The sequence below is a fragment of the Zootoca vivipara genome, chromosome 3 (assembly GCF_965207765.1).
Source record: "Zootoca vivipara chromosome 3, rZooViv2.hap1.1, whole genome shotgun sequence".
Lineage (NCBI taxonomy): Eukaryota > Metazoa > Chordata > Lepidosauria > Squamata > Lacertidae > Zootoca > Zootoca vivipara.
Genome location: NC_142586.1, coordinates 83,105,482 through 83,129,170, shown reverse-complemented (window position 1 = coordinate 83,129,170; position 23,689 = coordinate 83,105,482). Strand labels below are relative to the sequence as shown.

The following is a 23,689-nucleotide window of genomic DNA, read 5'->3' as shown; positions in this document are numbered from 1 at the left end:
AATCATATGATCACCTTCAGCAAGCAACATTTGTAACACTTGCAGCTACAAAGAACCAATAAAAACAAACCAGTTGTGTATACGAAGCACTAAATGCTTAAAATGCTACCACCAAGTGTGACTTAATTCATTTCCATAGGCCTTAAACAGGTGTCAGGCCACTTAAGGAACCATAAGCAGATGCTAGGAGAATGAAGGAAGAAATGGAAGCAGCGAGACTTCAGCAAATCAGATGTTATAATGACATGGCACTTTAACATACAAATTGTCACTGGCAGCACTTCAGAATCCTGCCTATAGTGTAGTGCCCTTGACATGTTCTTCCAACCACATGAGAACCACTTAACTAAGAGTGTCTTCCATACAGCAACCCTTGACTTGCCTCTCTCTGTAGCTGAAGATTAATATTTTTGTGTCTTTTTCTGACTAGTCAGCTATTTAGTTTCAATAGCCAATCTGGGATTCAGCACCACAGCATCTGAGACTTGAAGAAGCGACTTAGAGGGTAAGTGGCAAGCAAATGCAGATATAAAAAATAACCTGCAACGTTAACAAAAATGTCCTCCAATTTTATCACTTGATGGAAAAATCAAATTCTTTAGGAAATAATATCCTTTATATCAAGGTCAAACATTTCCATTTTACTACCTATTCAGGCAATAGAAAATGTTTCAGAAGAAACAGCCCTGCAACGTTTGGGACAAAATGCCTCCCTGCTTTTATTTTAAATGCAGTCCTTTCAATCAATATAGATCTCCTTTATACTAAAATTATATTATATTAAAACTTTTTGGATATTTTAGTACATGATGCACTAGTGTATGGCAATTTCATTTACTGAACCTTATAAACATGTGATAATGATATACTGTACTATAAACTACTTTTACCAGTCTTTCAACTCATTAACGTTAGCTAGCCAACTAAAAACCTTTTAATTGTAGATGTCTAGTATGAACCAAAAATACTATACCAAGTGTTTTAATATCAAATGTCAGTATATTTGTATTGTTATCTACTCAGCCATATTATAAACAGAAAACACCATTCCAACACAAAGTTAAACCATTAAAATATTGAAAAGTAATAAATAAGAGGTAACATGATAAAATTCAGCAATATAATGCACATGATGAAGCAAAGACATGAGACAAATCTAGCTGACAATATCAAGGAGAAATTAGGTGCTTTTGTCAATGTCTTGATTTCATCTTCAATTGCCACCTTTTCAAGGAATTCCCTTTTTATCTTACAACTTGACTACGGCAGTTACTGATTCCTGATAGCGGGTAACAAAAAATTTATGCAAAATGCAAAAAATGATGCAGCACTTATATAGATAAAAGAGTCAATAATTCAAACAAACAGATTCCTACTGAATATCAATAGATAAAGATCAAAATACATTTCATAGGATTAACCTACCTCTACTTTCAGAGAAGCACTATTATTCAAAAACCAGGACTTGGCTAAGATTTATCACAATCAGGATAATAAATGTTGGAGATGTAAGAAAGAAGAAGGTTCCTTTTACCACATGTGGTGGACATGTCCACTAGTAAGAGACTTCTGGAACAAGATTTATAATGAACTTAAGAAAGTGTTGAAAAACACATTTGTTAAAAAACCAGAAGCATTTCTAGTGGGCATTATTGGAAATGAGATACCAAAGAAAAATGTGTCTTTTTTTTATGTATGCGACGACGGCAGCAAGAATTTTAATTGCAAAGAACTGGAAATTACCAACACTACCAACGATCGACGACTGGCAGATGAAGATGATGGAGTTTATGGAACTGGCTGAGATGACCGGGAGAATCCACAACCGGGGAGAGGAAGCGACGGAGGAAGAATGGAAAGACTTTAAGTTATATTTAACAAAACATGCAAAAGTGATATATTAAGAGCAGAATTAGGTTGTAAATAAACTGTGGAAAAGTTGAACATGTTAAATTGAGAATTAAAACTAGAATTTACGAGGTGATTAAAATGAGTTAGAATTTGCTAAAGTAGATAAGTGATTAAGAACCGCAGAGGAAGGGATCCCGAGGGGGTCCATATTCGCAATGTTAATATTTATAGAATTTGTTAAATGTTTTCTCTTTTTATTCTGTATTTTTCTTTTTTCAGTTTGTATTGCTTATCTTTTTTTGTACTGCTTTTTTGTGCTTTTTCTGTTGTTCTTCTATTCTGAAAATTTAATAAAAAATATTACAAAAAAACCAAAAACCAAGCATTACCGGTAGTTTGTTAAGCATTTTCTAGGAACTCCATATTGGTTTTCCTGTGCTGGGATAGAAGGATGTAATTTAACCTTCTTTGATTTATATATACGGTATATTCCAAAATGAGGAATACTAAGTTAACCCAATCACCTTTTAATTTCATTTTTGAGGAACAAGCTTCTATGACCCTTTGAGTGACATTTTCCTCGCCTCCACATTTATAGATTGCCTTTCAACAAATAGTTCTAACTAGACCACATGACATAATTGGGCAACAGTTTTAAAACATTTCCTGTTTTCAGTAGGAATGTCACAAAGCCTCTTTCTTGAATCCTGTAGGTCTCATTAGACAGATTTAAATGGCTCCTAACTTTTAGAATCCCTTGTAGAAGAACCTTTTGTAGGTGATGTGGGAATGGTGATGTAAGGAATCTTCTTCTCTTCTTTGTTTTCTTTTAGGAATCAGGTAAAGACACATCTCTTCAGACAGGCATTCAGATGAGTGGTTGAAGTAATTTATTAGTAACTTGTTGCTGCTGCTTATTAATTGGATGCTACTGCTTAATATTTGTAACTGTTCTTAACTTTTACATACTATTGCTATTGTGTTATCTACACGTGTTATGCTATTTATTAAGCTGTAAACTGCTAAGTAGAGGGACGTGGGTGGCGCTGTGGTCTAAACCACAGAGCCTAGGGCTTGTCGATCAGAAGGTTGGTGGTTCGAATCCGTGTGACAGGGTGAGCTCCCATTGCTCAGTCCCTGCTCCTGCCAACCTAGCAGTTCAAAAGCATGTCAAAGTGCAAGTAGATAAATAGGTACCGCTCCGGCGGGAAGGTAAACGGCATTTCCGTGTGCTGCTCTGGTTCGCCAGAAGCGGCTTTGCCATGCTGGCCACATGACCCGGAAGCTGTCTGCGGACAAATGGCGGCTCCCTCAGCCATTAAAGCAAGATGAGCGCCGCAACTACAAAGTCGTCAGCGACTGGACTTTACGGTTTTTACCTTTACCTTTAAACTGCTGTGTAGCCTTTACGGGAATAGTGCAGAAACCAAATTCTGCATTATTGAGAACAGAAAGTAGTTTGCCATAATCACTGTACTTATTTCAACTATAATCAAGGCAAACAGAACACACTGTCAATTTTAACTAAGTCACAGATCATTAAGAGCAGCCAAATTCAAACACCAGAGCAGAGCAGTGTTCATTTGTCTCATACAGAATATTATGTTGTAATTATTAGCAAGGGGAGGAGCAGCATCTTCCCCTCCCAACTTCTGCTGAACTATCATCCTCCAAATGTGTGATAGCCAATAATTCACCTCTAGTCCTTTGTAGAACTAATTCAACACAATGCTTACATTTCCAATAGAGGAAATGGGCATGACACAGCCTTCACCCTGTAAATTTGTAACTCGCTTTTCAGTCTGCATCTGACAAAAGGAGGCACTTTGAAGTGTGTGTTGGGTGTAAAATACGAAACACTCAATAAAATCTTTCAGATTTTGTGAAATTGGTAGGTTTTTACCATAGGGCAGGGGTGCAGAACTCTGATCTGTTTAGCAAACTGAAGCCCAACACCTATACCCCTCAGGGGGCCAACTTTGACCAGGTGGGTGGGATGTCATTATGACATCACGTTGCAACCTAGAAAGGGCTTGTTCTTGGGGCCAATCAGCTGATTGGTGCTGAATCCCAGCTCCTTTGAAAATGTCAGGTTGGCCACCACCTCCCTGGTCAGGCTAACCTTCCACTACCTGCACCACCATATTGCCTGAATTAGACTTCATTATTAGCCCACATTCCGGCTATAGCTGATTCAAATTGCTGTTTCAGCATGCCTTCTGGGGAAACCCAGCCAGATGGACGGGGTATAAATTATAAATTATATTATTATTATTATTATTTATTATTATTATTACCTGAAGCTAATGAAATTGATAACCATGCTAATGAAATTGATAACCATGCTACCTATCTGAAGAAGTGTGCATGCACACGAAAGCTCATACCAAAATATAAACTTAGTTGGTCTTTAAGGTGCTACTGAAGGAATTTTTTTATCATGCTAGCAAGGTTATGCTTAAAATTCTACAAGGCAGGCTTAGGCAGTATGTGGACCGAGAACTCCCAGAAGTGCAAGCTGGATTTCGAAGGGGCAGAGGAACCAGAGACCAAATAGCAAACATGCGCTGGATTATGGAGAAAGCTAGAGAGTTCCAGAAAAACGTCTACTTCTGCTTCATTGACTATGCAAAAGCCTTTGACTGTGTCAACCACAGCAAACTATGGCAAGTTCTTAAAGAAATGGGAGTGCCTGATCACCTCAGCTGTCTCCTGATAAATCTCTATGTGGGACAAGAAGCTACAATTAGAACTGGATATGCAACAACTGATTGGTTCAAAATTGGGAAAGGAGTACGACAAGGTTGTATATTGTCTTCCTGCTTATTTAACTTATATGCAGAATTCATCATGTGAAAGGCTGAACTAGATGAATCCCAAACGGGAATTAAGATTGCCGGAAGAAATATCAACAACTTCAGGTATGCAGATGACACAACCTTGATGGCAGAAAGTGAGGAGGAATTAAAGAACCTTTTAACGAGGGTGAAAGAGGAGAGCGCAAAATATGTTAAAGCTATGGTTTTCCCAGTAGTGATGTATGGAAGTGAGAGCTGGACCATAAAGAATGTTGATCGCCGAAGAATTGATGCTTTTGAATTATGGTGCTGGAGGAGACTCTTGAGAGTCCCATGGACTGCAAGATCAAACCTATCCATTCTTAAGGAAATCAGCCCTGAGTGCTCACTGGAAGGACAGATCGTGAAGCTGAGGCTCCAATACTTTGGCCACCTCATGAGAAGAGAAGACTCCCTGGAAAAGACCCCGATGTTGGGAAAGATTGAGGGCACTAGGAGAAGGGGACGACAGAGGACGAGATGGTTGGAGTGTGTTCTCGAAGCTACGAACATGAGTTTGACCAAACTGTGGGAGGCAGTGCAAGATAGGAGTGCCTGGCGTGCTATGGTCCATGGGGTCACGAAGAGTCGGACACAACTAAATGACTAAACAACAACAACAACAAATGAAATTGATAAATCGAGGTGTCAATTTCATGTACTGTACATGTTAGTAAGCATGAAAGAGGAAAATAAACATGCATGACATAGATGTCATGCAGCTGAGGTGAAGTCTTCCATAACCACTTTCTGAAATTGGCAATCTCTGCCTTGCAAAGAAGCTTGCAAAAGTTAGTAGCATGCCCTATATTTACAAGAGTTTTAAGAGGCTAGTACACTAAATTCTCATTCTGGCCACAGGCAGGGGAAAGCCCCTTCTCCAGATAGCATGCAAATACTGGTTGGTATCCTCTTAGCAGGCTGTGTGTGTGTGTTTATGAAAGTCTTTTACCCTGTGGACTGGTGGAAGGACAGTGCAATCCATTCCTCCTCTGCCTGCCTGTTATGTTTCTATGATGATCATGGATGAGAAAACTTTGAGAATGGCTTTAAGAAACCAGAGTGGATAAAAATCAATGATTTTTAAAAAAAAAAATAAAAAAGGTTTTTTATTTAAAACAGATTTTTAAAATAAAATGGTTTTGGATGAAAAATCTTTCTAAATACAGTCTTCTATTTAATTTACATTATAGTCCAAAGGCTATTCATCAGGAAATAAGGATTTGTTTTACGTTTTTCACATGTGCTAAAACTCAGTCTAAGTTTTTTTAAAAACTAAAAGTTTAACCACATCAGTTATCAAACATGGATACATATGCTATAATGTTATTGTTTTAGTTAAATAAATTGTTTAAGTGGTTATTAAAGAAATGATTATTTTTCTCCTTCCAATAAAGTACAGCAGAAAAGTTGTCCAAATATAAACAGTTAACTTATTAAACTTCACCATAATTTCATAAGTATCTGTCTATGTATTTCTAACACTACTAAATCAGTAATTTTTGATAGAACTGTAAATACTCTGAAAATTTATTATTCCAAAAATGAAACCTTCATATGGTTGTAAATATTAAGATTATACCAGCAAGAATGAGTCTTTCTGTAAAAAAAAAAAAATGATTCAAATCAAGTCTTACTGACTAGTGATTTAAATAGTGATTTAAATCGATTTGACTTAAATCAAATCCACCATGTAAGAAACTTTAAACAGCCAGACATCCTTGCCTACCTTATATTTGGCTTCAAGAATTCATAGTTATATTTGCATTACTAAAATACAGACAATACAAGGTACAGCCATACTTAAGAAGCCTACTCTTAAGACAGATTTGATTAAAAACCAGAACACTTCCTTAAGTGATATACAATACTGAAACACTATTAGTATATTCTGGATTCATTAAGACTGTATTTGCTGCAATGGATTTGACAAAACTGAAAGCCTAACATCTTTTCTAATGACAGGCCTGATTTTCAAAATAGGAATACCTATCACTGCATTTTTCATTCTGATCATCCTTTATCAGTAATTAAGATCCCAATACAATTCTCTTTTTTAAAAGTAGCTTTAACTATGAAAGCTAGCTAGCTCTCTATAAATATGTTATTTTAAACAGATGTCAGAAGCAGGCTAGTAAATCAGCAAATTGAGGTGAGGGCAGCAAAATGATTCTCTGTATCATTAAGGTAGCACAGCCAGTAGTTTCCTATGTCAGCACTTCCAAGAATTTAATGGTGTTTCAGCTACACAGATTTAGAAAACGGGGGTGGGGTGGGGGGTTGTAAGAAAAAGTTGAATATTATAATAAAAATCTCTTCAGTAGCACCTTAAAGACCAACTAAGTTTTTATTTTGGTATGAGCTTTCGTGTGCATGCACACTTCTTCAGATACAGTGAAATGGAAGTTTCCAGGCACTTATGTAGAGAAGGGGTGGGGAGGGGTGGGGATGGGGAGGGGGGATCACTCAGAAGGGTGGTGGAAATGGGTGATTGACTGATAGCTGTTGATGACCGCAAACGACTGCAAATGGTTTTGCATGAAAAAGCAAGGGTTGAGATGGCTGAAGATCGCTTATCATGTATAATGAGATAAGAATCCGATATCTCTGTTCAAACCAGGTCCCTCCATGGTTTTGAGCTTGGTGATAAGTTGCAATTCAGCAACTTCTCTTTCCAGTCTATTTCTGAAATTCTTTTGTAGTAAGACAGCTACTTTGAGATCTTGTATAGAATGTCCTGGGAGATTGAAGTGTTCTCCTACTGGTTTTTCTGTCTTCTGGTTCCTGATGTCAGATTTATGTCCATTTATCCTTTGGCGTAGGGTTTGGCCTGTTTGTCCAATATAGAGAGCTGAAGGGCACTGTTGGCATTTGATGGCATACACAATGTTAGAGGATGAGCAATTAAATAGTCCTGAGATGGTATGTTGGATGTTGTTGGGGCCAGTAATGGTGTTGTCTGGGTGTATGTGGCAGCAAAGTTGGCATCTGGGTTTATTGCAGGCTCTGGTACCAGTGTCCATGTTAAGTCTGGTGGTTGTATTATTGTGGGTGAGGAGTTGTTTAAGATTGGGTGGCTGTCTGTAGGCAATGAAAGGTCTTCCTCCCAGAGCTTGAGAAAGGGAGCTGTCATTGTCCAGGAGAGGCATCATCAGAGATCTACAGCCTCTCCTGGACAATGACAGCTCCCTTTCTCAAGCTCTGGGAGGAAGACCTTTCATTGCCTACAGACAGCCACCCAATCTTAAACAACTCCTCACCCACAATAATACAACCACCAGACTTAACATGGACACTGGTACCAGAGCCTGCAATAAACCCAGATGCCAACTTTGCTGCCACATACACCCAGACAACACCATTACTGGCCCCAACAACATCCAACATACCATCTCAGGACTATTTAATTGCTCATCCTCTAACATTGTGTATGCCATCAAATGCCAACAGTGCCCTTCAGCTCTCTATATTGGACAAACAGGCCAAACCCTACGCCAAAGGATAAATGGACATAAATCTGACATCAGGAACCAGAAGACAGAAAAACCAGTAGGAGAACACTTCAATCTCCCAGGACATTCTATACAAGATCTCAAAGTAGCTGTCTTACTACAAAAGAATTTCAGAAATAGACTGGAAAGAGAAGTTGCTGAATTGCAACTTATCACCAAGCTCAAAACCATGGAGGGACCTGGTTTGAACAGAGATATCGGATTCTTATCTCATTATACATGATAAGCGATCTTCAGCCATCTCAACCCTTGCTTTTTCATGCAAAACCATTTGCAGTCGTTTGCGGTCATCAACAGCTATCAGTCAATCACCCATTTCCACCACCCTTCTGAGTGATCCCCCCTCCCCATCCCCACCCCTCCCCACCCCTTCTCTACATAAGTGCCTGGAAACTTCCATTTCACTGTATCTGAAGAAGTGTGCATGCACACGAAAGCTCATACCAAAATAAAAACTTAGTTGGTCTTTAAGGTGCTACTGAAGGAATTTTTTTTATTTTACTTCGATCCAGACCAACACGGCTACCTACCTGTAACCATAATAAAAATCTGCAGCTTTTGTCTGTCAGGCAGAAAGCAGGTTTAAATCATGCATCAGAGAAAAGCGGAGGCTTATCTGGCCTAATTCTGTCCAGCCTGGGCTTCCTATTACTTTGCCTTTTCAAAAACCCAACCGGAACATAAAGCATTACCCTGCCTTATACAAATGTTAAACAGGCTCAAGTCACTACACAAGCTATGATACAGGGGTTGTGATCCAGGCTCTGGCATCTTCAGGTAACTCCTAGGGCAAGCCACCAAATTCATACTGCACTGCCTCAACCCACACCAAATTCTGTCTAACCAGAAGATCGGATAAGGAACAAGGAAACAAAAGACACGCACCAAACTGGAAGTAAGGAACCAGCAGGAATTTATCTAAAGGGGTCAATTCAAGTTTACTTACTTTTTGCCATAACTACAAAGTGACTCAATGTATGTAACGATTACAAAAATGTGTTAGGAATCTGTGGGAATGGCATGAAAAGCAAGAAGCACCCTGCATACAAGTTTCTAGTTTGCAGGGCAATATTAGCTCACCATATATGCACATGCACATCTCTGGTGTCAATTGCCATTTATGCTGTGTTGCCATAGAAACCTTAAGACAAGTTGTGAAGATCACAAGCTGTCAAAACTAAACAACTGAAAACTGGCAAAGGGAAGATGATAGCTTAACTGCAATAGCACCATGAATTCCATTAATTGCACAGTTAAATGGTGCAGGTTTATCACAAGTGTAATTTAAATCAAAATGTTTTTAAAATCCACAATAATGAGCATTTATTCAAGCACGCCTGTGTAAACTTCAAAGCACGAAAAGAGCTAAATGAGCAGAATAAACACTTGTGGTATTTCGCTAAAGCATAACCCTAAACATATTGTTTTCCGTGAAATTTATACTCAGTAATATATAACCTAAGCGCAAATTCTATAAGACTTTATTGAGCGTTCAGTATTTCTGCCAGGAAGAGACAAGTAGTTGCAAAACCTGGCCCTGAAAGCTGTGGTTAAGATTCAGAGCTACCATTATTGAAATCTCTCTTCAAAGCTTTACCAAGACTGTATTCAAAACTAAATTCTCTTATGTTTTAACAACTGTGTTCTATCTTTCACCAAAAGAAATTTCTGGGTCAAAACATAAGTTTCTATGCAAGCAACTATTCATACAGCCAGCAAACCTGTTCTCCTTATATAACTCAGGTGTTATTCAGCTATGCTTTACTTAGAGTAGACCTACTGACATTAATGAACATGTCTAAGTTAGGTCCACTAATTTCATTTGGTCTACTCTGAGTAAAACTTGGTTGATTATCACCATTAATACAGAACCAACCTGTTCCAGCGCCACAGCTATTAAAACACAAACATATTGATGAGTTGAGTTGTTGTTTATTTAATATCTGTATTTTGCTCAAAGCGGCTCACATCACAACAGCATTTTTTAAAAAAAGTAACTGCATTGAACCGAAAACAAACTGAGGTTTAAAAATGTCTGAATGAGAGGTATTGTCCATTTGATCAGCCCATTATATACAAAAAGTGACAACAAATGCTTGCATTGACTAGGGGAAAAGCTTTAACCCATGTTTTTGAAAACAGTCTCACTTCCTGCCCTCAAGTATTTTACTTTACACAGCCTGCTTCCAGAATATTATTATTAAGAATAACAATAACAACTTAAAGTACAATGGCATTGTGTTTGCTCTTCCCTTTGCTATATAATGACTTGCAAGGGTAAGATAAGAAATACTCACTGGCCTGATCATACATAACACCAAACCATGGCTTAGCATAAACCTGGCATGCATGGGACTCTCAGACATTGTAGCCACTTTCCTCTTCCTTCATTTGCTCTGCTGCTGTGTGGAGCTGAGCCAAGGCTTGGATTGACTTAACCAAGGGCTCATGTGTAGCTTTCCTACACAAACCATGAGCTGCAAATCCTAGGACAAACCTTGGTTACAGCTTATAGTTTGTCTGGAGACAGCTAAACCACAAGCCAGATGACACACACTAAGCTAAGCCATGGCTTCCTCTTCTAGAGGTTGCACATTTACCAGTACTTGTTCATGCTAAACCATGATTTGACTTAACATTACATAACCACAATTTAACTGGTACCGGTATTTCTTTCCATGATCTCTAAACAAATACAGCTGCACAAGAAACCAACAAGTGGAATTCCATTCTTGCAAAGCAATAAAGTTACTTTGAACTACTAAGCATCTGAATTACCGTAGGCAAGTTCCTGTCCTTCTAGTTCAATGGCTACTTATGAGCTGAGAGTTGACTACCTAAATGTATGTAGATACTGCTAAGTGATCTCCACATTTTTTTAAAAAATGTGCAAAGGACATCAATAAAGGTCACCATGTTTACTACTGCTCTTATGATGCAAGGCTTACTTGGCCTGCAAAGTGCACATTAATAAGCAACATTATTTAATATGCTGTCAACATAAATTATCTGCAGGCTTGCCATCTATTTTATACACAAAAAAGAAAGAGAAGGAGTAAGAGAAATGGGGAAATAGTATACAGTATATGAGACAAAGCTAAGCTGAAGGAAAAGAGAATGAAAGGTATTTTCTTCTAGAAGACAGAAAATGTATTTGAAAATGCCTACCTTGTTAAATGGAGTAAGAATGATCAGAGGAAGAAAAGTAAAGTGAACACAATAGAAAATACATGAGTACATAGCAGAGAAGGTAGGTTGGTTTTAACAATAAGCTTAGTGTGGTGTAGTGGTTAGAGCTGTGAGACCAGACACAGCAACAGAACATTGCTGATGCTCAACTTCTGTAGATTAGCAAGAATTCTAGTTTACATATAGTAGCAGATGCCTTAACTTTCTTTCTTAAGCTTCACAAGCAGCTTCTTTCCCAGCTAGCTTTTTCCTTTCCTTCTGTAAAAATGAATTGTATAACAACAGTGCTTCTGCTCCACAAAAATAAACCTAACTTCCTTCATCCTCAATATACACTAACAGCATTAGTAAGATCTAAAAATAAAGGATTTTTGCATCTAACAGAAAATCATTATCTTCTCCTGCAAACTGGTGTAAGCTTCTTTCTTCAGCTAAAAATGCATTTTATTGATCAGATATTGATATTTGTTAAAGCAGTAAGATTTTAAAGACACAGTTGTTTGTCTACTGAGCCAGACCAGACGATATTGATACCTGCAAAGAAAACAGCATTTTATCAACCATCACAATGATGTAAAGTATTTGAGAATAGTCACTGGAGGATAAATTTTACAGACTCCATTGGAGAACTCTCTCTCCCCGAGGGTGACAAGCATGCACATACATACATAGTAAAAGTATTAATTAACTGTCTATATTCATAATGTGGGGAATGTTTGGGATTCAAGCCAATTGGATGAAGTTACTCTTTCATCAAGCCAATTGGACGAAGTTACTCTTTGGGACGCGGATGGGGCTGTGGGTTAAACCACAGAGCCTAGGGTTTGCTGATCAGAAGGTCGGTGGTTTGAGTCCCAACGACGGGGTGAGCTCCCGTTGCTCGGTCCCAGCTCCTGCCAACCTAGCAGTTCGAAAGCACGTCAAAGTGCAAGTAGATAAATAGGTACCGCTCTGGCGGGAAGGTAAATGGCCTTTCCGTGTGCTGCTCTGGTTTCACCAGAAGCGGCATACTCATGCTGGCCACATGACCCGGAAGCTGTAGGCCGGCTCCCTCAGCCAGTAAAGTGAGATGAGTACCGCAACCCCAGAGTCATCCGTGACTGACCTAATGGTCAAGGGTCCCTTTACCTTACTCTTTGATTAAAATATTATATGCATATTCTGTTCTATGGAGCTTTCAATGCTAGCTTAAGAGTTAGTACTTGCAGTTCTTCACAAGAATTAAGAATGTCTCTGACAGGCTGCGATAACTTAATTCTAATTGAGCAGCAAGCTCAGTTAAAACTTGGAGACAACAGGAAGCTGTTTGAATATTCACACAAACACTGAGTAAACTATGAGTAAGAAGTATACACAAAATCACTATTATCAATAGCTAAATCAAGACTTCTTCAAACCTTATTTCAGTACCTAGAAGAAGAAGGGGGGGAGGGAGGAGGAGGAGGAGGAGGAGGAGGAGGAGGAGGAGGAGGAGGAAGAGTTTGGACTTGATATCCTGCTTTTTGAGACCCTAAGGACCCTAAGGATTACCATAATCAAGGACAAAAGTGGTAAGGACCTAACAGAAGCAGAAGACATCAAGAAGAGGTGGCAAGAATACACAGAGGAATTATACCAGAAAGATATGGAGGTCTCGTACACCTCAGGTAGTGTGGTTGCTGACCTTGAGCCAGACATCTTGGAGAGTAAAGTCAAATGGGCCTTAGAAAGCACTGCTAATAACAAGGCCAGTGGAAGTGATGATATTCCAGCTGAACTGTTTAAAATTTTAAAAGATGATGCTGTTAAGGTGCTACACCCAATATGCCAGCAAGTTTGGAAAACTCAGCAATGGCCAGAGGATTGGAGAAGATCAGTCTACATCCCAATTCCAAAGAAGGGCAGTGCCAAAGAATGCTCCAACTACCGCACAATTGCGCTCATTTCACACGCTAGCAAGGTTATGCTTAAAATTCTACAAGGCAGGCTTAGGCAGTATGTGGACCGAGAACTCCCAGAAGTGCAAGCTGGATTTCGAAAGGGCAGAGGAACCAGAGACCAAATAGCAAACATGCGCTGGATTATGGAGAAAGCTAGAGAGTTCCAGAAAAACGTCTACTTCTGCTTCATTGACTATGCAAAAGCCTTTGACTGTGTCAACCACAGCAAACTATGGCAAGTTCTTAAAGAAATGGGAGTGCCTGATCACCTCAGCTGTCTCCTGATAAATCTCTATGTGGGACAAGAAGCTACAGTTAGAACTGGATATGAAACAACTGATTGGTTCAAAATTGGGAAAGGAGTACGACAAGGTTGTATATTGTCTCCCTGCTTATTTAACTTATATGCAGAATTCATCATGCGAAAGGCTGGACTAGATGAATCCCAAGCCGGAATTAAGATTGCTGGAAGAAATATCAACAACCTCAGATGACACAACCTTGATGGCAGAAAGCGAGGAGGAATTAAAGAACCTTTTAATGAGGGTGAAAGAGGAGAGCGCAAAATATGGTCTGAAGCTCAACATCAAAAAAACCAAGATCATGGCCACTGGTCCCATCACCTCCTGGCAAATAGAAGGGGAAGAAATGGAGGCAGTGGGAGATTTTACTTTCTTGGGCTCCTTGATCACTGCAGATGGTGACAGCAGTCACGAAATTAAAAGACGCCTGCTTCTTGGGAGAAAAGCAATGACAAACCTAGACAGCATCTTAAAAAGCAGAGACATCACCTTGCCAACAAAGGTCCGTATAGTTAAAGCTATGGTTTTCCCAGTAGTGATGTATGGAAGTGAGAGCTGGACCATAAAGAAGGCTGATCGCCGAAGAATTGATGCTTTTGAATTATGGTGCTGGAGGAGACTCTTGAGAGTCCCATGGACTTCAAGAAGATCAAACCTATCCATTCTTAAGGAAATCAGCCCTGAGTGCTCCCTGGAAGGACAGATCGTGAAGCTGAGGCTCCAATACTTTGGCCACCTCATGAGAAGAGAAGAATCTTTGGGAAAGACCTTGATGTTGGGAAAGATGGAGGGCACTAGGAGAAGGGGACGACAGAGGACGAGATGGTTGGACAGTGTTCTCGAAGCTACGAACATGAGTTTGACCAAACTGCGGGAGGCAGTGCAAGACAGGAGTGTAACATAGATAGGCAACTGTCTCTATAAGGACACTGACCTCTCAAACTAGCCGAATCTCAACTTGCTTGCTGAGCAACAAGGGGCTGCTGTGGAATGCCCTCTTAGACATACAAAAATAATCATATACTAGGAATCCAGGCCCCTATGTAATTTTATTATTGTAATTCAATAAGTTTATTACAGCAAGTCTTTCACAGCTCAAAGTCATGTCTAACATTTCTCAAATTTTGAACCAATGGCATTTTAGATTGTTTGCTAATATCACTAACATTAGTTAACACTTCCAAATTCAAGCCCAGCTTTCACACTATATCAGCACTTCTTCAGCAGCAGCCTTAATTTTGAAAGGGTTGGCACTTTCCCCCAAGCGAATAGGATTATGCTAGCAAGTACAGTTCTAAGAATTAATATATCAATAATCATTTAGTTTTATAATTCACGTGCAGCGAAAGGTCACCAAGGTGAAAGACAAGCACCAAGATCTTCAACTGGTAGCAAACTAGTTTTAAATTGACTATTAGATTATTAGCACAATACAAGTTGCTCAAGGAGACTACAGTGTATTTTTGCCTGAAGGGACACCTAAGAGGAGAATGAATGCACATATACAAATAATGGGTTGTGTCTGGGGAAATCCTGTCACTGAAGATCAGGTGAAGAGATTTTATTACCGTAGAACTCCCAATAGTCCTACCTGCACGTATAACAGTGGTGGCCAACTTAAATGTCTAACCGTTATAACAGGTCACTCTCAATCAACAGAATAACCAGTTTTATTATGACATAAGATTTCACAAGCTAGAATCCACTTTATCACATGCATGAAGTATGATCCTCAGTTGTGCGTATGCATATACATGGTGATGGAGCGGGGAGATTGCAAGCAGTGAAACTAGGAAATGACAATTCAGTCTGAGAAGGAATGTATTATGTATGCAAGGTACACATGCATGTCTTATCACCAACCAACTTGTTTATATTGAGTTAACTAAACACTGCAGTGGGAAAGGAAGTCATTGTCTCTATTCAGAACAAGATGAACAGAGCTGAAAATCTTGTAATTCAACAGTTTCACCCTGGAGCATCCTTTTAAAATTCCTTTGTTCAAGTACCACCACCTCAGATTTGTATCCATTGATTTATGCAAGAACTGGCCTGTTTGTCCTATGTAGAATGCAGAAGAACACTGTAATATTTGATGACCAATATTAAGTTTTATGATGAGCAGGTGAATGAGGTGGTGCTGTGCCCAACATTATCATGTCCTGCAGTGGTATTGATAAAGAAGATGTAGGGACAGAATTGACATCCAAGTTTGTTGCAGGATTTGGTTCCTGGGCTTGATTCCTTTGGGCCCTCTTGATGGTGAACAGTTGTTTCAGGTTAGGGTGCTGTCTGTAAGCAAGAACAGGTATGCTATCCAAAGCTTAGCAGAGGAGTTATTGTTGTCTGGGATAGGTTATAAATCCTTGATGAAACACTGGGGTTCTTTTAGGTAGGAGCTGGAAGTAGCAACAAATGATGCTCTATAATTTTCTCTTCTGGTCTGCCCTGAAGTAGCTCATCCCTGGGTGTCAGTCAGGTCTTGCTGATCAATCCGCTCCATACTCACTCAGGTGTAAGTTCCTCTATACAGGAATTACTCACAAACTAAGTATGCATACAATTTGGACATCCTTTCCCTAGTTTTTCTGATTTCTTGGGAGTATCTCAGTCGGAATGATTTGAGAAAAATTAAACAGCAGAACACTACCAGCAAGTTATTTCATTATTGCTACTAGTTCACAATCTGTTGTTATAAATTATGATTAGCAAATTGTGTGTAAACATTGAGAACCCAATAACTTCAAAATTTGGCTATAGCTAAAATAAGCATCTTTCCACAGCTCCAGGTTGGTCTGTAGCAATCAGAAAACGTTCTTCTGGCTACTCATTTTTCCTTGTTCACAGCTCTATCTTGGCTCCAAATATTCAAATCCTTACCAATAGCCCAATTTTATACTTTACAAGTTTCCAATCAACCTACAGACTGCACACACATTTTGCTAATCTGCCAAGTGTAGGACTGCAGCAGCTTTCCCAACTAATCCAAACTTAGAAATCAGCATCCTTAAAAACAACTTTAGAGTGTTCAAAGAACTTTTGACACAACCACTCTGTAAATCTTATGGTAACCCTGAACAGTAGGTCCATATTACATCCATATTGCAGTGGAGACCATCAGAGAGATAATGGTTTTCCTGAGACAGCCTTCCTTAAACCAGTGCTCTCAGGATATTATGGGTTACAGCTACCATCTTCCCTGACCATTAGTCATTCTGACTAAAGGTGCTGGGAGTTGTAACTAAAAACATTTGGAGGGCACCAAGTTGGAAAAAGTTGGCCTAAGGCTATTTAGTGAGGTGAATAATTGATTAAATCAAGTGAGAACTACAGCTTGCATGCAAACTACACATTTCAAAAGAAGGTACTTCTCAGATCATATTCTTCACCACTATACTAGTTCCATTTCCACAAAGGTACAAATAAATGGGTCTGACCAAACATGAGTCTGACCAAACTGCGGGAGGCAGTGGAAGACAGGAGTGCCTGGCGTGCTCTGGTCCGTGGGGTCACGAAGAGTCGGACACGACTGAACGACTAAACAACAACAACACAAATAAATTCAATTGCCTATTCCAGTCTCATTTGGATGTCTAAAGAGGATAATTCTACTCCAGTTAAAGCAAAACAAAGCACACAATATACAGGACAAACAGAAATGGAAACAATATTAGAAAGAAAGTACAAGTGCCCAAAACTTCAGTGAAGAAACAGCTGCAGTCCCAAATGGCGAACCTAAAGCTTTCCAGCAGGTTATTATTGAATCTTGTTTAGAAAACAGGGGAATGTTTCCACAACAAACTGCAAAAAAATGTATCACTGCAATGATTATTATTCATTCAATGATTGTTAAGCTGGTTTTCTTTCTTTCATTTTAACTATGCAAGGTGTCAGTTAAACATCTGAGATCATGCTCTGTGCTTCCTTGCTGAGTGAAGTGTGGCCTGTGTCCACAAAGATCGGATCCTTTTCAGTAGTAGCACCAATCTCACACTTATCCCTAAGAAGCCTGCTCCGCTCAAACACTGGGTATTTTCTGATGTTTCAGGATGCCTTCTACCCAGCCCTGGAGAGTCTTGTCAACTCTAACACAAATTTTCAATAGCCCGACCTTAGACCTCTGGGACATTCCCAGGGCTACCAGTTACCCAGTGACCTTTCATGTCCAAGTACAAAACAACTTCACTGTGCCATTCAAACAAAAGTGAGCCACAATTTGTAACAGGAGAAACATTTGTTCCCTTCCCTCTCACCTTCTGTAATGCCACCATTACAGTACTGTACTAAAGTACTGTAGTACTGTACTAAAATGGTAGTACTTCAGTTGCCAGAGAAATTGCACTAGAGTTTCCACTACTAACAGCAACAAAAATGTTTTTTGTTTTATGTTGACTATTTAAAATGTTTATTTTGATGCAGCATTGGAACAACTCATACTACTTTCACAGATACATTTCAGAAACTTTAAAAACCAATCCAACTAAAATACATTCCAAATTAAGACCTAGTACAAAAAGCAAGAGTAAATACTTCTGCATGCAAGACCTATTTATTTGTGTGCCTTTAGGCATTTCCCTTACAATACCACTGTGTTGCCCTACAAAGAGTAACCTTTGGCAGGTACTAGACCCAAACATTACCAAGAATTTCAGTTGCATCATCAAATACAGCAACAGTCTTTTCATATCCAAGACTTCTTCGTGAAACAAAAGCTAGATTCAGAAAGTTAACTCAAAGTGTCCTGAAATATACTAATTGCTTGGAAAAGAATTTAAAAAGTATTCAAGACAAAAACCTCAATGCAAATGCCAAAGCCCACAAGCCTTTTCTCACTCCTTTTGATTGCTGAGAACTCAACACACATCCCATTCTCTACAAGTAAATACAAGAGTACTTTTGAAAGTACCTTTGGATATGCAATCCAGGCTTAAGAAAAATGTCCACTGCTGACAACCAAGTTGGTGAAAAGGCAATCAGGCAAGCAGACATGTGCACACAGAAAAATGAGGAGACAGAACAATTCAAGTACAAGTCTGAATATGTCTTTTAGATGAACATGCTCCACTTGTCTCAAATGTGTTTTGAACTTGGTGTTTGTATAGAGGGATACTTCATTAAAGTCCCCCCCCCTAGAATTTAGGATTGCCCAAATTTTGTTTTCTACCTCAGATGCTAGCTTGGCAATGTTGCCAGTCTTGAAATACAGCAGCCATGCCATGTACCACAGGAAAAGCATGTTTATATAGCTGGAACTATGCTATTCTGGGGCTTGGCTTGGTTTGAAAACAGGCATAGGCCCTGCAATAAGTGCCAAGAGAGATTGTGCTCTGTCTTAAGTCCTCAGAAACACACAAGTAAACAAGTCAGTCTCAGAAATCTGAACAATTAAAGGTATCTGGTCTCACTTGGAAGTTTCTCCACGCTCCTTAAACATTCCCTTCTAAAGTATGCATCCTGAGAGATGCTATTGATAAATAGAACTCACTTTGAGTATTTTCAAAACCTAGGTAGACAGTAAGTATGTGGTCTTGATCCCTGACCGTCAGCATTCCTCAGTTCAGCTAAAGGTGGCATTCAGCCAACCAAATTGTGAGATGAGTGGTTATTTGGGCAATAGTCTTAGGCTACAATCCTAAACACTTACAAGAGTGTGAATGAGTGAACACAGTGAGAATAACTTCTGAGTAATCCTGCATAGGATTAAACAGTTAACAGACAACAGAAACAGTGTTAACTGTGCTTAAAAAGGAAGGCAAACCATTAAAAGACAAAACAAATTGCTCACCATTTTCTTTATTGAAAAGGGAGGTACAACTGTAAAGAGTAAGCTAGAGAGGTTTAAAAGTCAAATAAGGATGCCAGTGAGGGTTTCAAGAAGGTGGTAGTAGATCAAAGTTGTTATATCATTTTGAATGATTCAAAGTTCTAAGATTCTGATATGGAAAAAAGGGTTGTTGTCAACATAGTGCTGAAAAGAATGTAATTCCTGTGTGATGGAACATCTCCCCTTTCCTCTAGCAGACACCCCTAATTCACTCTATGGGTTCTCCCAACCCCCCAAAGCAAATCTGGGGACAGGGGGCAAGGGGGGGAGGGCAAGTCCTGCTGCACTAATGTTAATCCTTGCACTAGTTCAAACATTCAGTTCAGTATTGCCCTGGATGTCTAGAGCCTGAAGCTATTTGTTTTTACTTTCAGAACTCTCCTGACAGTTAACCACCAAAGAAGGCCAATGCCTCTGCAAAAATCATGAAGCTAATTGAAGGAAAAAACAGAACACTTATTATTAATTATTATTATTATTACTACTACTACTATATATGACTACTTCAGCAAGACTTGATGAGGTCCTACAGAAGTTTCACATAGTCTGGGGGGGGGGGAGAGAATGGCCAACAATGCTACCATAAAACAGGTATCATATATACAAACAAGAGAAAATATAATAATAATTTTACTTATTATTAATGTTGAAGTATGAATCTCCAACAGTACCTCTACAAGAATATCACTATTCAACACTGCTATTAATAAATGGTTGCAGGAACATTAAAATACTGGTGAAATACTATCAAACAGTATGCAGGAAGAAGTGCACATAGAATTGGAGCATTGCCTTGAAGTTCCCACTGATGAATGACCAGTTTATAATGTAGCTTGCCACTTCAGGTTTGCACACAACTGCCTCAGCCTGTCTACAGATTGCTGCACTTTAATGTGTTCCTGAACGTTTCAGATATTAAGCTGAATGTGAAGAAAATAACTGAAATTTTCGCAATGAGACAGACACAAAAGGAAAAGCAAACATGTAGGCCACCATACTGCTGGAAAAGATTTTGCGAAGTTAAATGGTAATCAAATAAAAATGCACTGCTGTTAACTGTTTATATTTGGACAATGCACTCTCTTTCGGTTCTCTTTATTTCTTATTGTGCAAGGTTTAAGAGCAAAAGTGGTTGGGAGAAAACGTCTGGTTGCTAAAACTAGTTTGTATCCAGATGAAGAGTTATGTTAACTTAAAAATATAAAGCTTGTCCAGATTTAACATACACATTCCCAGTCAATGCAACCAATTGATATTGCCCTTCTTCTGTATGTCCATGTTAAACAATGCAAACAGGGCCGGCCCTACGGCCAGGCTGGGTGGCGCAGAGCGCCAGGGCGCCCACCCGCCGCGGAGCTGCGCCCGCCCACGCAGCTCCGCCCGCCACGCTGGGAAACGGGGCAGGGCGGGGGGCGCCGGAGGGATCCGTCGCACCACGGTGCCAGGGCGCCAAATATACTTAAGACGGCCCTGAATGCAAACTGAAAGAACATTAAAATAAAAGCAAAGAGTGCATGATTCAAAATATTGGGATAAAAGGTGAAGGAACTATGAAGGGCAAAGTTAAAGAGAGGTGCAAAAAACAAGCAATTACTCTTCCATGCTTATGTGTACTGTATAGTGCAAGATACCATTGCAGACTGATTAAAGAAGTATATATTAAAGGACCTTCAAGTTTTTAAAATAAAATAAACTTGCCTGAATCTTGCAATTTGCCAAATTATGTAAAAACCTGACAACCAGCTTTTAAGGTTATTTGGGTACAGTAAGCCTGACAGCTGCTGACATTTCCTCTGATTTATTTAGTGTAGGTTTTTATTACCGTACACATATCCCTTCACTGAAGAGCACGTTTTCTTGAGGGCACCATGTTTAAGGCACTACATTCTCTCAACCTATACACCCACATTCATGTTTATTACCTGTCGCAGACAAATGTATATTATTTGTGGTATAGCAATAGGCAACATTAAAAATGATTCTACAAAAGCTTTGATTCAGGTTGAATGGCTACTTACACAAACAAAACACCAAGCTCAGAAAGCTTAGCAATATTCAAATGCTGAGTGAAACACTCCACTCCTTCATTAACATGCTTAAGGCAGAATAGACTATAAATTTCACTCAAAATATATAATGCTTTCTTGAAATCACATATACACACATGGTATTTATATCTGTCATAATTAACATGTGAAATTATATGTACAGCCTGACTTCAGACAGGCTATCCAGCGATGGCCAAACTTGGCCCTCCAGCTGTTTTGGGGCTACAATTCCCATCATCCCTGACCACTGGTCCTGTTAGCTAGGGATGGTGGGAGTTGTAGTCCAAAAACAGCTGGAGGGCCAAGTTTGGCCATCACTGCTATACAATGTAAATTACTGACAATGCACATAACTAAGTCTACCAAGTCTCTTATTCAATCTTCTCCTTTTGCAGGATGCCTCTATTGCAGTGAGTGGAAAACTGTGGCCATCTAGCTGTTCTTGTACACCAAACTCCTGGAAGTATATCCAATGATCAAGGGCAACAGGAATTTTAGCCCAACAACATCTGGAGAGTCATAGTTTTGCCTTTCCTGCTTTAGTCCATAACTCCTAATTCAGACAATCTACAGCTAACCTCAGAAACCATGTTCCTTTTCTAAAAAAGAAAAAAAACACCCCAAAACTAGAAATCAGAATCACCACCACAAGCATTAGCATCACTATCCTAGTTTTACATAGGCCAAAAGGAATAACCTTTATACAGGAGTGGCCTACAAGCTCCTCACAGGCAAGATTACCACTTTTGCCTTTAACCCCAAAAAGGAAGGAAGAGTTCCTTGGTTCTGATGACACTGCGCCACACAGCTTGTGCCATTATTATTCCTCTGAAAGTCACAAAACTGGAACAAAGGTTCTCGTTAACTTTGGGCAATGGGAGAAGCAGATGTGAGGAGAGTTGGAAGCAAGGACTTAAAAGCCACACCCTTTTGGAAAGTTGTCTTGCTATTTCTTATCCCCAACGAGGAAGACCACACAGATGTCACACCTGGCGGGGAGGAGTATATAAGAGTAAAGTTGACACACTGCGATACCTGAAAATTAAAATTACATGGCACACGCTTTAAAAAAAAAAAAGCAGGAAAGGAATAGTGGGGGACGGGGACAGGGAAAGCAGCTTAGAGATCAAACCGCCGAACAGAGAGGAGTGAAGAATGAAAGATAAATGGTAGGCTTCCTTCGCCACTCGCCCCCACCCCCGCTTGGCAGGAAGCGCGACTAGGCCCTCAAGCCCCCGGCTTCCCCCGCCACTGTGATGCAGCCGAGGCAGTCACAGGCCTCGGGAAGGGATCCCAGTGACAGGAGGAGGAGGAGGAGGGCCGCCCTCCTCTTCCTCCAGTCAGGGGAAGGGAGTGGAAAGAGGGCGCCCGACCTCCCCGAGAAACAGGGGCTCCCCTCCCCGAGCCCTTCTCCTCCGGCCTCTGGCCTGGCCTCCCCACACACCCAGGCCCTCGGGACCGGAGAGACCCCATCCCGGCAGCCGCCTCCTCCAACCCCAGCCAGGCCTGTCCCCTTTTGCCCGCTACCCTCCCAGACCACGTACTCACCCCCAGAAGCCGCAGGGGCAGCGGGGCGGCAAGCTGGGGGCTTTGCTGCGCTCGCTGCCGGCGTCTCCCATGGCGGCGGCGGCCGCAGCAGATCTCAGGGCCGGGGCAGGGGGAAGAAGGAAGGGGCAGCTCCAGGCGGAGGGTCCAGGCCGGGGCTCGAAGCCGGGATTCCAGGCCGGTCAGCTGGAGTCGGGCGCAACCACTGCGGCGGCAGCGGCGGGGCGGGTGGGTAGCTGAAGCGAAGGCGGCGGCGGCGGCGGAAAGGGAGGCGGCCGCGCCCTGTGGTGCTTGAGGTGACACTGAGCGGTGGGCGGCGGCTGCCGGGGGGTTGTGACGGGCCCGCAACACGCTAGCCCCGCGGGCGGCGCGCGTCCCCTGACCCAACAATGCCCTCGGCTCCTCCCCCTCGGGGCGAGTGAGGTGGTCTTGCCCGGCCACAGGATCTGCTGGGAGAGGAGTGTACCAACGTCCGGAAATGGGTGGGGAGCTGCCTGGGACGGATGGGGAGGCCGAAGCCGAAACGAGGAGCTGAAGCAAAGGCTAGTGTTACCACAGCTTTAAAGCAGAAAGCTTCCAGGGGCGAATAAGCTGAAGAATAGTGGTTGGGGAAAGACCGGGCATCCCCCGCACCATGATCTGCTAATGGTACGGTCTGAAGA

At 40.6% G+C, this 23,689-nt stretch overlaps 1 protein-coding gene across 1 annotated transcript in view; it reads right to left on the bottom strand.

Annotated features, from left to right (window-relative positions):
- The window catches only part of ZFAND3 (zinc finger AN1-type containing 3), a 133,329-nt gene extending 109,882 nt beyond the window's left edge, over positions 1-23,447 (bottom strand). Inside the window, exon 1 of the mRNA XM_035108144.3 lies at positions 23,031-23,447. Coding sequence (XP_034964035.1) covers positions 23,031-23,101 — 71 coding nt within the window. The 5' untranslated portion in view covers positions 23,102-23,447. The remainder of the gene's footprint in view (positions 1-23,030) is intronic.
- Positions 23,448-23,689: the final 242 nt, after the last annotated feature.